Below are 13,849 nucleotides of genomic sequence, written 5' to 3' on the forward strand. Positions count from 1 at the left end.
GACAGGAGCCTCCTGATCTGCGGTTGTATTCTCCCGCCACATCCGCCAGGTTTGGGTCTGGGTGAGAGGAAGTAGCGGCCATGCTAGCCCAAACTTTATGCCACATGATGGGCCAAAATTATAGATCTAAAGTGTGTTTTTTTGGTCTATTTATTTTAGATATTTGAGCACATTTTTATTTATTAGCTAGCTTTATCATAATGAATGGATAAAGTCAATATAAGTAAGCATGCTGGTGATTCCATACATAATTAGCTAATGTTAGCATTTGTCTACTGAATGGATTAAGTAAATACCCACATCTTATTGGCAGTGTCATCATGCTAGTCGCTCGTGTAGGCCAATGATAGCCCCCATGCTAACGTTAACCCAACACTTGTAATTAGCATTTTTAATATATTTGCCAAAATTTGCACAATGAATGAATTAGGTCAATGTAAGAGTGAACATGCTTGTGATACCGCACATGCTGCCAACCACATTTTAGCTAACCGTAGCATTGATGCTAATTTTCAGTATCATGACCCTGGATTCCAACTGACATGCACACTTTGTCAGGCAGCGTTTAAAGTCTTTAAGAAATTATCTAGTTTTGATTTAAAATGTCATCCAGTGTTAAATGTTAATTAGAATTTAAAGTTTGTTCTCAAAACAACAATATTATCGTTTAGCACAGGGGTGTCCAAACTTTTTGCCTCATTGGCCAAAATTGAAGTCTCAACAGTCTGTCGTCATCTAATAAATAATTTTGATTTAGCTATGTTTAAACTACTGAATGAATTAAGTCAATATAAATAAACATGCTAGTTATTCCACACATTTAATCTAACTTTAGCATGTTGGCTAATTTTAGTTTATACAGTAATGTTTGCATCCTGAGTGGAGCAAGTCGCTGTTGCCTCTGTCTCATCCTACTGACGGTGTCAACATGCTGGTAATGGTCCCTAAAAGCTGCAGTAACTTTTATAATGAAATGCTTTTTACACATTTGTTAAAATTATTGTTGACACTTTGAACACTCTTCATCATCCTCCACCACAGCATGATGCTGCCACCATCAAGCTTCATAAAGATGCTGTTTTATTCTCTGAGCCTTCACAGAAGCGCTGCAGTTAAAGTCAAATTAAACTGCAGCTGCATGTCAATAGTTTTATTACTTTGACTTGGACTTGTTAAGTGTGAACACAAAGTGTTTCTGCTAGAGCTACTTTACTTTATTTGCTCTTTTCAAATATAAATCATTCTGCCATTGAATAAATGGGAACACAGAGTTCCAGTTTGAAATGACTGGAAAGAAAAAGAAAAGCTCAGGTTGAAGCTCTGTTCTTATCTTATACTGAACAAAATAATCTGTTCTAACAATAAGAAGTAAACAAACGTTTCCCTCTTCCTCAAGTTGTTTCTGCTTATTGGATGTAGAAAATTAAGCTTACATGAAAAGTTACTTTTAAGTTGGTTTTGTCTTAAAGTGTACTAAGATATTTCCACTAGAAATTACACCAAAATACTCAATAGGATTTTGTTTTTGCAGTGTAAATTAAACGTCTTGATGTTTCAGCTGTTGTTCATCTGGAACAGTAGAAATGTCACTAATATTACTGATGAGGCAAAAATCAATTCACATGAGAAGATTCTCACATTTCATTCGAAATCTATTTTAAAAAAACCAAAAGATCCGTCTGACAGCCTCCATTTTGTAACGTCGCCATGGTAACTTTGGAATGTCGTTGCCATGGCGACGTATTGGAACATGTGAAAAATAAGAGATTTAACTGTTTTTTTTTCTGCAAGGTTGGAAAATGTAAGATTAATGTTGAGATTAAATGTTTGATGTAGATTGAGGCTTTTTATTTGTAATCAGAGTAAAATTATTTCCAAAATAATTTTCTTACAATGGAAAATATTAAACCTGCTGCTGGTTAGTCTGAAGGAGCGGAGTGGGGGAGGAGCTGCGCCTCGAAGGCGGGGCTAGGGCCACCCAGCAAAACCCTAGGTTTGTTTTTGATGAGGAAAAATCTTTAGAACATGATGGAAGGCTAAAAACTGAGTTAATTTTACATGATACCGGCCCTTTAAGAAGACTAGAGCAGGTCAGGGGGATCCTTTGGTCACCGATGGATTGAAACTGAAATCATTTTGAACTGAATTGTTAAGAGACGGTAAAGAACCGACATTATTTTAATGGTTTGTTTTAAACCAACATTATGAGATAAATCTGACCTTCATTGGCTGCAGTTTAAACTTCATCATCACTTTGAGTGTTAGACTTCATTCGTGATGAAGATCCCAGATGACGCCGTGGGCTCAGGCTGCAGCCGCTAACAGACAAATGGCTCCAGTGTGAAATCATTTGGGTCGTGTCATGTCCTGCCTGAAGGGATTACACCTCCAAAGGTACGAGGCTGAAACGCCGAGCGACAAAGTGTGAAGTCTGGATCAGATTAAGAGGGAGGCTTCTCTCTCCCCTCGCACGCACACACACGCACGCACACACACTGTGATGGAGCTGCAGAGGACAGTCAGTGGGAACATGCTGCTGAATAATTATGGCCGACATCAGAACAGTTTGCTTTAGCTCTCTGAAGTAGCAGAGCTCATTTGTACGGCCTGCAGCGACACGTGAAGCTGCAGGAGAGAAAGTTTAAAAACCCGTTATTCCTTATTACCAACATGAGGAAAAGATTACGCTGATTTAAACGTCTCCACTCAGTGTGACACATTAGCAGTGGGTTTTTATTTTTTACAAATGTGAGCAAAACTTTGTCAATATTCAGCTAATGTTGAAAAAACACAATTTCACAATTGCAATGTTTCCTTTAAATAAGGAATGCAAACAAAATCACGTTTGTTCTCGCAGTAAGTCATTAAAAACATGCTGCATCGTCCTCTAACCACTTCCTGCCGTCTCTTCTTCATGGTTTCTGCCAGTAGTAACTTCCTGTAGTTGATCACATAATTTGATTGATGCAAAAAGTTGCTTCCATTCTATTTTTGCAAAATAAGCCAAAACGTTTTGTTGAAAAATGATTTTTCCAAATTAAGTGACTTTGTTGTAATTTAAATTTTTTGCTGCTCGACGGTCAGTGGAAACTTCTGACAGCTCAGCCGCCTTTCTCTTAAAAACAGGAAACGGCTTCAGATCTCACTGGGGTGTGGAAGAGGATCAGCTCCAGAGACTCGGCACAAAGCCCTCCCGAACAGAGTGCAGTAAAAGGCTGGAAGTTGCGTGCGCCGGTCCAGAACACACAGACAGCCACACCTGAGCCGCCTTCAATAGGCGTTATTCAGCAGCCTGACAGCCGGGACAATGGCGCCGACCGCGGCGGTCCGCTGAGGAGGAACCGACCTGCCTGAACACATCGGGCCGCCGAGGCTTTCCGTGCCGCCGTGACTGCAGGTGATATCCGGTTTCTGAGTGGATACACTCCCTTTGTCTTCACTTGCAGCTGTTTTGTAACAGGTTTGAGGTGAAATAACAAGTTGGCGAAACGCATCCGGCACGCCTGGACTCCGGCTGACGGCGCTCAGACGGATTCCATCAGACAGGATGAGGGAATGTTATTGCAGGATCTTTCAGCCAAACGTTTACATGTCATCGTCTTTTGTGCGCCAACTAATTCCAGCTCACCTTTGCAGATGAAACGGTTCCGACTTCAGCGCAGGAAGCGCCACGTATCTAAACCCCAACATCCCATAAACATGAAGCAAAAACTGTTTTTCAGTGAGCCATTTAAAAAGTTTTCAGAAATAAAAAGAGCTCTTTGGGCCACACCCACAAATCCAGTTGAAAGGTCACTGAACAATTCAAGATGGAGACCGTGGCCATCAAGGAAAATGTTTCTTTGCATTAAATTTACCAATATTTATCATTGATGAATACTTCTGGTGTCAAATTGGACATAATTGGTCTGACAGAAATCATATTTACTGATTATTTTTCATGATGGCCACTGTGGTTGCTGTGAATGTCTGGTGTTACTTCGTATCCTGCACACTGAACCACAGAATCACACGTTTCCTTTTCCTGCTGCACATTTTTAGAAATGTTTGTAACGGAGATTAAATGTTTGCACTAAGTTCATTTACTGCCAGTGGTGGGCACAGCCAACTAAAAAATTAGCTTCGCTAACTAGTTTGCTAAACAAGAATAGTAGCTCCACAAACGCTAAATCTCTGAAAATAAAATGCTAGTGGAAACATGCTAAAATGCTAAACACCTAAAAAATGATCAGAAGCTAACGCTAAGCTGCTAGCCATATCATAAAATTACTAGAAGCTAATGCTAAACTACTATTTTATTGGAGGCTAACGCTAAACGTAAAGACTTATTTTGAAAGAGCTAACCTGATCCGCACATAAAATAGTCAGCAGAAGCTAATGCTAACTGTCTGTTCATTTCCTCCGGTTGACGATGGACGAGTCCGTTTAGTTTGCAGAACATTTAAAGTTGAAGAGCAGAAACAAAAGAGCTGCTTTAGCTGCGATCGAACCATTTCACTCAGACTCCAAACTCATTTCAATTTATTTCATTTACAGTTTGACAGTGAAGAGCAGTTTGTCTCATTTCATGTTGGGTTTAAGCTGCACATTTGACATCTTCATGTGCATCATCAGTCGTATCCAAGCAGAAGCGCTAAGGAGGGGGAAACCCCAGGAAGGACGCAGAGTGCCTGAAGGAGGACGACGCTCTGAGCTGAGGCGACTTCCAGGCTGAACTCTGACCGTACGACTCTGGAGTGGAGGGAGAAAAACGGCTGGAGAGCAACGGAAACGATGCTGTTACTCCGAATTTACAACAAATTCCTCATTTTTCAGAAGCACAAAGAATTAATACCAGACACAGGATGCAACATGCTTCAGAAAAATATCAGTTTATCTGCTAAAATGTCTACAAGGCTCAAAAGTAGTTTTTAACAGTTAGACCTTAAACATAAGGATAGATTTTGTATTTATCTGAAGTGATAATTGAGGAGATGAGTGAAGCGTTTCACCTGACGGTGGCTGAATGGGTAGAGTGGGAGGTCAGTGGGTTCTGGCTGTAGGACCTGTGGGTGGCGGGTCCTGAGCAAAACACCAGAGAAATCCACAGTTCACCAATGAAAAACGGCAAATTAAAGTTCTTCAGTCGACTGAAACATCGACCCCACGAAGGAGCGGATGGTGTTAAGTTACTGATTATGGCTGGAAATTAATATGAATGTTTTTAGGAAGAGAGGCGTTAAAACTCCCTCCACTAAACTTTCCATTGAGTTTTGGAGAAGTGCTAACTCAGCAGTGCTCTCTGTGGCTGAGAACATGATGAGCTGTTCAGCTGCGGCGCGTTGGAGTCTGAAAGCGACTCACCTGAGCGTCCCTCTGGCAGCGCCGCCATCACCGACAGCCTGGGCGCAGAAATGGGCTGCAGCAGAGGAAAAACGTTTCCTCAGCCTCACTTCCTGCTTAAACTTCAGGGCAACATACTACCTAAGGCAGGGGTGTCCAAAGTGCGGCCCGGGGCCATTTCTGGCCCTCGGATTGATTCTGTGCGGCCCCCAGCCGCAACTGAAAACTTGTCCAAATTTGGCCCGTAGCTGCAGACGGAGACTTTTAATTTGTAATCAGGGTAAAAAAATGTTAATTTTTATGCAGGAAAATGTAAAGTACAACAGAAAGTATTTGTGGTTTTATAACCAAAATTTAAAACATACAAACCAAGTTTATCCAAAACTTTTACTGAAAATCCAACTTTGCTGCAACAAAATCAGCTTTTATTCTTTGAAACTTTGATAAATAGCAAATGTTTGGAAACAAAGTGACACAAATCCTGTTTTTATCACTGAAAATAAATGTATTCAGTGGAGCCCAGAAGAAACTGAAACCAGATGTTTTTCTTTTAATACAATCTGCTGCAGCGTCTCGGGGCCAACATGGGAACGGAAAACTAGCACATTTCTGTCAAAAAATTTAGAAATTTTGAGCATAATTTCATAAACTTTCCAGGAAAAATAAGGAAATTTGCTGGGGGAAAAAAAATCTAAATTTTAAATTAATGTCAGGCATTTTCTAGAAAAAAACATCAAAATGCCAGAATTTTCAAATGTTGAAGATTTTCTTTTGAAAATTTCAAAGTTTTCTGTAAAATTTCTGAGATGAACCACAAAATGTCTGAATTTTTGATGGAAATTTGATCTTTCTGTCTCTAAAGGCCCTGATGCGCCGCCGTGAAAATCCCTTTTAAGTTTGGATCTACAGAAAATATCAGGATAATTTATTTGCTCTATTTTAAGTTGATTTTTCTGGCCTGCGGTTAGTTTTGAGTTTACAATTTTTCCCCACATGCCACAAAGTTTGGACACCCCGCCCTCAGAGATGGGCTTTAAGTGAAGACACCCACTTTCCTGAACAGACTCCTGTCATCCAGCTCCAGGCTTTGGCTGCTGCCACACAGGAAGGCACACTTCATTAGTTCAGCCGCATCGCGCCGCTGCCATCACCGCTTCCTTTAACCACAAGCTTTCAGCAAAAGCAACATTTATTCTGCCCAAAGTGAGAAACCCTGAAACTCAAAGCAGTGGAGCGAAGAAAGGCAGAACGCTGCCCACTCTGAAAGTTACAACCTTTTGTTTCACACGGGTAGAAATTATTATACTGACACTAATTAAACACCAGTAGTAATTTATCAGACTTGAAACATGAGGTTTTATGTCACATAAACACTCACATGCTGGAGGCTGAAGCGTGACGCGGGACGAACACGGGAGACTCGTAGGGAATCTGAAGCACTAAATCCAAACAGAAAAAGATCAGAGGTTTTGACCATTAAAGCGTAAATAATTAAAACTAAAGATTTAAAGTTTACGTCTGTCATGTCATGGTTCCCAAAAGTGTCTCATATTTAGAAAAATGCTAAAGTTTAGATGCTACTGTTAGCTTAATATGTGAGCTATCACTAGCATGTTGCTTAACGCTGACCTTATCAATTCAGTTTAACTTTAGCTTATAAACCAATATATTTATCAATGATTGGATAAAATCTAAGCTAAGCTATGAAGCTAACATTAGCAATGAGGGCTATCACTAGCATGTTGAGCCAAAGTTTGGTTGTATGGAAATAACAGTGTAAAAGCTAAAATGCTAATGTTAGCCAGTATGCTAACATTAGCATCAGTACGCTGGTGCATGCTAACGTTGAGCCACATTAAGAGTCGGATTAATAAATAATGAAGAAAACAACGATGTTCTGTGTTGGTTTCTTCTTTATTTCCTCGTTTACATCCATTTATGTTTTGCCATATTTTGTTCAGTATTTATTGTTTCTTTCTGCGTTTGGCTCGTTTTCAAACCCCAACAAAACTATTCACACACCTTAAACTGCAGTGAATGTTATTTTGAGTTATTTTGATCATTTTCAGATGAAAGTAAATTTGGTTTCTTATAAAGAGTTAAAAGACGCTGCACATTCATCATCTTTAAATGACCAAATGACATCAGAATCTGATGATAACTTTATGCAGAACATCATAATCCTGGCACATCTACAGAGTAAAGACTCATAGCTGACAGTAAGTAACATGGAATATCTTTCATGATGTCGGGTCGGGAAACATTTTGATGGATTTTAGTGTTTTGGTGTAGCGATGCTCACCTGACTTGTTTCCATGCGGGGTGTGAGGACTGCTGCTGGTTTGAGACGGAGCTTTTAAACTGCAGAAAAAACAAAATATTCATTTTATTAAACTGCAAAATTATTGATTTGAATCCAACAATAAAAGGCAACAATTAGGTTTAAACTTCCCACTGCAAAATGTAGTTTATACTTTAAAAACCGTCTAAAACTATAATTATATTTCACTGTGATTTGCAGTATTTCTGTATAATCCAGGTTTTGTTGATGCCTGTTGACTGAAACAGTTCAGGAGCGCCACCTAGTGGAAAGTGGATTTCACTGCATTTATGTTTCTGCAGAATCTCAGGAAAATTTTACAAAACAGAGCAGAAAACAGAAGTTTTCATCAAATATAACAGAAATAATAAAAACATCTTGGGAATGTTCAGGTGTAAAAGTAGAAAAATAACAGATGGTGGATTCATAAAAATAAGAAAACTGAAATTTCCAATATACAGAAAATAAAATAAATACTGCAGTTATTAAAAACAAACCTGGCTTCACAGAAATGTGCAACTAAGTTGGATAGTTTTCTATCTTTTCATTGTAGGAGACGAGTTTAAAAACTGAAACAAAATGTCTGAATATCTTTGCATAAAAATGTTACTAAATGAGTGAAAATATTTAGCAGGATTTGTGGCTCCAGCAGCTCAGGAGAATCTTTACTTTCAGTCAAGATAATCTTCTTACAGTCAATATTATAAAAAGACAAAGTTATTATCTCTTCCGGGCTGCACGGTGGTGCAGTAGGTAGAGCTGTTGCCTTGCAGCAGGAAGGTTCTGGGTTTGATTCCTGGCCCTGGTCCTTCTGCATGTTCTCCCTGTGCATGGTTGTGTGTCTCTGTGTTGCCCTGTGACAGACAGGTGACCCATCCAGGTGACCCCACCTCTCACCTGGAACATTGGCTGGAGAGGCAGCAGCTCCTGACCCACCAAGGGACCAGAGTGTTAGAAACTGGATGGATATTATCTCTTTAAATTCTGGAAATCAGGATTCCTGCACTTTATCTGATTTTCATTCATTTATGAAACTTTGCTTATTTTTTTATTGCCGAGAATTTTTAAGTTTCACATCCGCAATGATTTACACACTTTGTTCATTCATTCTTTCTTTCTTTCTTTCTTTCCTTCTTTCGTTCTTTCTTTCAAAAAACCCATTTGTTGCTGAAAACATAAACTAAAGTGTAATTTGTGGCCATTTTAACTTTGCTTCCTGCTGACTGAGGATTGACGGTAATGCTGATAATGACTCTGGATCAAACGAGCCAGCTGACCTGTGGTGCTGGAGAGAGTTTTCCAGCTTAGCAATGTAAGCCCTCTGATCATTCAGCTTCCTTTAAAAACAAGACAAAACAGGAAATTAAACATGTGAAAACTTCAATCTGTTCCATGAAGCTACAGTTTTACTCACTTCCCCATCTGCTGCATTTCTTGCTTTATAGTGGCCAACATGTCTTCTAGTTTATGATTCTGTTAAATGCAGAAAAACAGCAGAATTATCGATTTTTGATCAACACAAGAAAAACTAAAGTCTATAAATGTTTACAGCTGGTGGGAAGAGGCTAAAAACAAATGCACACCACACTTTTCAGAAATTTAACACTGGGTTATTTAGCTAACAACTATCTGTTGGCTGTAAAGTGACAAAGTCTCTCACCTTTTGCTTGTAGTAACTGAGCAACCTCTTCTGATGCCGGGCCTGAAACGCCACAACCTGGTAGGAAACAACGTGAAATCTGCAAGAACAGCCTAAAATAATTTCATGAAACGCATCTGGGACAGTTATCACAGGACAGTTTGGAATAAATGTGGAACTGTGCAAACTTTGCTGATCTCTGTCAGATGTCTGGTTGCCACAACGCCGATGTCAGAAAACAAAGCCTTCACGTCCGAGCTGCTCTGAAAACATGAACACATGAAACCTGAAGGTGACAACAGCAGAAACCCGAATCTGTGTGGGAATAAAATGTTCTTACTTTGTCAGAAAGAGGAGAAACCTGGCACTGGCTGCTGCATATCAAACACCGGCCGTGGCTGCCTGGAAGAGAGCCGCCCAACATTTAAACATTTTCATCTTCACCTCTTACACCAGGAGTGTCCAAACTGTAGCTGTGGACAAAAAACCCAACCTAACGTCAAGAACACGAAGCGCCCTGATATCTACTGCAGATCCAACACTGGAAGGAGTTTTATCAGGAACCTTGGAGACAGAAAAACGGAGCAGACTTCCACCAAAACTCAGACATTTTCTTTAAAACATTTCAAAAGAAAGTTTTCAACATTTGAAATTCACAAATGTCCAAGTTTTTTATAGAAAATTTCTGATATCTAGGAAAAACATCTAAAAATTTGATTTTTTTTCTCTAGAAAATCTCCATGTTTTTTTTTTATATTTCTGAGATTGCTCTAAAACATTTGGAGGTTTTTGGCAGAAATGTCCTACGTTTTCTACAATGGCTTTAATACGCCGTAGAAGATTCTAGTCTTCAGAGTCTTTTGGGTTCGAATTAATACATTTATTTATTTATAGCCAAGTTTCAGAGACAATAACAGCTGGTTTTGTTGCAGCAAAGTCGGTTTTTCAGTAAAAGTCTCTGGGTAAACTTGGTTTTATCTTTTAAAACTTTGCTATGAAACTTTGAATACTTTCTGCTGTACTTTATTTACTTTTTCCTGTGTAGGAAAATTGTGTTGATAACAAATTTTTACCGACAAATTAAAAGTTTCCATCAGCATCTACAGGCCAAATTTGTATCAGATTTTATTTGTAGTTGAAGGCCGCACAGAATCAGTCCACCGGCCATAAATGGCCCCCGAGCCACACTTTGGACACCACTGCCTTAAGATAAAGTGATGCTACACCCAGAGAACCAAACTGAATAATTTGGGTTTATCAGATTGAAGAAAGCAGGATCTCCATCAGTGATTCCTGTTTTTAGAAGTTTCATGAGAAAAGCCTAAATATTTATTCTCCTAAATAAATAAAAGCTGTTTGAGAAGATTTCTTTATTAAGAAAAAGACAAAAACAAAGAACAGATCTCAAGTAGAAAATGTGTTTCTGCAGTTCCGCTGTGTGACCAGCAGGTGTCGCTGTCCGTTCAGGCCAGTCAGTCAGGACTTTACTGAATCATTGAGGCTTCTTAGTAAAAGTTTAGGGACAAAATAATACCATAAAAAACCCAAACTTTGATTTGCTGTGAATTTTCTCCAGTTTATAAAGATAAAATGATGCATATATATTTAAAGTCTTTAGTGGAGAGAACTACGCTGTCTGCAGAAACCACCAAGCCTCATTCAGGATTTCTCAACCTGTGGTTCCCGGACCACTGGTGGTCCGCATGTAAACGGCCATTTATTTGCTACAGGTAGCTTATCAGAGGATTGTGTATAAAATAATAATGGGTAAGAGGCTGAAGACCGGCTCGCTCACAAGAAAACAGCCAGAATTACTGATGATCGGAGGAATTCATATCTGCAGGAACATGTTTCAGTTTCTCAGGGGAAAATACTGAAATTTTATTAGTTTATAACACTATTATGATACACAGCACAAAAAAACTGGATGATAAAGTCTTCAGTTTGGTGTTTGAATATTTAAAATGTCTTCCAGTTACAGAGTTAAATGTTAAAATTTAAAGTTTATTTTTCTTTGAGAATATGGTTTTGCATTATTATGGCATTACTATTGTAAAACTTGAACATGGTCTAAAAGCAACAATATTATTGTTTATAAATTGTTTATAACTTCTTCATCATCCAACCTGTTATTGTGACAGGCCTTTTCATTAGGATGAACAAAGATGACAATAATAAGTGTGTTAAGAGACAAATATGTTTATTTAAAGTTGTATATATAAGATGTTGTGGAGGTCTGTGTGTCTTTGTTAAATAGCTGAAAAAGTTTGAAAACACTGTTAAAGATGAACCATTCTAACAGATTCCCCCTAAACCAATCTGGAAACGTGTTTTTGATTGTATTTTCAGACGTAAGTTTCATTGATCTGCTTCACCATGATGCTTCCACCGCCATGTTTCACACTGGGCAAAAAGCTTCAACTTAACTCATTTAAACTTATGATTTGACTCTGTGACCAAACTAATCGTCTTCATCTTAATCCAGCCAGAATTATGTACAATCAACTGCTGACATCAATCACTAAAGCCTGAAAGGGGATGCAAACTTTTGAGCAGACTGGCAGGGTCATGAAAAGTGTAAGAACTGCAGGTGTTTTCTACCTTTCTGATAGCAGACGCTGCAGATGACATGGCCGCAGGACGTCACTGCCAGTTTGCGCTCAGGACTTGGGGAAAGAAAGCAGCAATTGCAGCAGACCCAGTAGGACATTTGAAGACCTGTTATTGAATAAAATTAATGAAAAATAATTTTCGCTGTTATTACTTTTATTTGTTGTGGCACTTATTGTTTCAGGCTATGTTAATGAGAGCGGAACATTTAAAAATAATCAGTTAATGTTCAGATTGTTTCTAGGTGAAGCTAAATGCTAAGTTAGCATAACGCTGGCTAACATAACAACAATATACAACAAAAATAATTATCAGTAAATATATTTAAGACTAATTACCAGTCATGTGTTTATCAGTTTGTAATAAAAAACAACCCTACTGGATCCTTCAGTTTAACTTTACCATCCTTCCTGTTTTAAGTTTCATTCAACAGGAAGTTCGTCTCTTCTTCAGTGAAGCTAATTAGCATTGTTAGCATAATTAGGAAGACCGTTGGTAGCTAGCTCATTAAAACTGTTACCATTCTTACAGGAAAACGCTTTTACCTCCACCTTTGGGTGAGTAGCTAAGTGATATTAGATAAAATATGTTCAATTAACGTGTATTTTATGCTTAGCGGGTATTTCGCTGTTAAATGTTTTAAATTTGGTCTCGATGTAAATTAGATGTATTAGCTCACCGTTAGCCGCAGCAGTGTGGATTCATCTAGAAGGTTATGTGGCTGTTTAAAGGACTGTTGCAGTTCTGTTAAGACGTTTGCATGCAATCAACACGAATTTAATGTATATCGTTTGTTTTTTACCATGTTATTAAAAATTCTGGGCTTATAAATTCAAATAATTTGTGTTTGAACATCTCTTTTTCATGACGGTCTGATCTGGTGTTACGACTTCAAGGCATTTTAAGAACGAGTTCGAATTACTACTGGCATTTCACTTTATCAACAACTCCTGGTGAGGTAAGCAAACCTAGCTGGCAAGCATGGTAGTGGCTGCATTATGCTAATGGTGTTTCTTTTCCTACAAGTGATTTTGGTGCTTTGGATAAAGTGTGTTTAATACTGAAGGTGGAGGACAACTTCTTAATTCACTAACTTTAACTCTCATCAAGTATGAGATGGTGAAATTAAGAAACAAACCTTTTTTCAATCTCAGCGACTCTAAACTAGGGGTGTCCAAAGTGCGGCCCAGGGGCCATTTGTGGCCCTTGGGCTGATTCTGTGTGGCCCCCAACTTCAGTTCAAATATGATTAAAATTTGGCCCGTAGACAGAGACTTTTAATTTGTAATGAAGGTAAAAATTGTTACCAACATAATTTTCTCACCCAGAAGAATGTAAAGTACAACAGAAAGTATTTGTGTTTTTATAACCAAGTTTATTCAGAGACTTTCGCTGCAGCAAAACCGGCTTTTATTCTTTCTGAAACTTGCTAAATATAGCAAATGTTTGGAAACAAAGTGACTCCTGGTGAGGTAAGCAAACCTCTGAAAACACTGAAAAACATTTCCAGTGTTTTTATTACTGAAAATGAAATTATTCTCTCGAGACCAAAAGCAACAGAAAACTACATGCTTTTCTTCTTATAGAGCAAATATGAAAAATCTGCTACAGCATATTGGAGAAAAAAAGTAGTAAACTTCTGCCTAAAAATATCAGGAACTTTCTAGAAAAAATTTAGATCAGCAGCAGAAATTTTTCTACAAATTGTTTTTGGTAATTTCTGAATTTCAAATGATTTATTTTGAAAATTTAAATCCAGAGATTTCTTTTTGAAAATTTAAAAGTTTTCTGGAAAATTTCTGAGATTGATCACAAAATTTCTGAGTTTTTGGCAGAAATGTACTCTTTTTTTCTATCTGCAAAGGCCCTAATAAACTGTTGTAAAAATCCCCTTTAAGTTTTTGAACTACGATAAACATCAGGATATTTTATTTACTTGATTTTCTGTTGGGTTTTTT

General features: G+C 38.2%; 1 protein-coding gene across 1 annotated transcript; it reads right to left on the minus strand.

Annotated features, from left to right (window-relative positions):
* Window positions 1-4,504: 4,504 nt before the first annotated feature.
* On the minus strand, window positions 4,505-11,991 carry rnf212 (ring finger protein 212). Its single transcript, XM_088009347.1, has 12 exons — window positions 11,883-11,991; window positions 9,622-9,683; window positions 9,470-9,544; window positions 9,303-9,359; window positions 9,057-9,115; window positions 8,878-8,979; window positions 7,625-7,659; window positions 6,701-6,761; window positions 6,374-6,416; window positions 5,344-5,398; window positions 4,992-5,061; window positions 4,505-4,754 (listed from the first exon to the last, which is right to left on the minus strand). The coding sequence occupies exons 1-12, from the start codon at window positions 11,989-11,991 to the stop codon at window positions 4,634-4,636; spliced, it is 849 nt and encodes a 282-aa protein (XP_087865473.1). The 3' UTR covers window positions 4,505-4,633.
* Between the last annotated feature and the right edge of the window lie 1,858 nt (window positions 11,992-13,849).

The sequence above is a fragment of the Poecilia mexicana genome, unplaced genomic scaffold, assembly GCF_051168715.1.
Source record: "Poecilia mexicana isolate PSO_F unplaced genomic scaffold, ASM5116871v1 scaffold_10, whole genome shotgun sequence".
Lineage (NCBI taxonomy): Eukaryota > Metazoa > Chordata > Actinopteri > Cyprinodontiformes > Poeciliidae > Poecilia > Poecilia mexicana.

Bases quoted from the DNA above. Each gene is read 5' to 3' on its own strand.
- rnf212 (XM_088009347.1), bottom strand. From the start codon at position 11,991: ATGTCCTACTGGGTCTGCTGCAATTGCTGCTTTCTTTCCCCAAGTCCT. The intron at 9,116-9,302 runs GTGAGAGACTTT...TGCATTTAACAG, and splicing joins TCAGTTACTACAAGCAAAAG to AATCATAAACTAGAAGACAT. The intron at 7,660-8,877 runs GTCAATCCTCAG...GTCTCAAACCAG, and splicing joins GAGTCATTATCAGCATTACC to CAGCAGTCCTCACACCCCGC.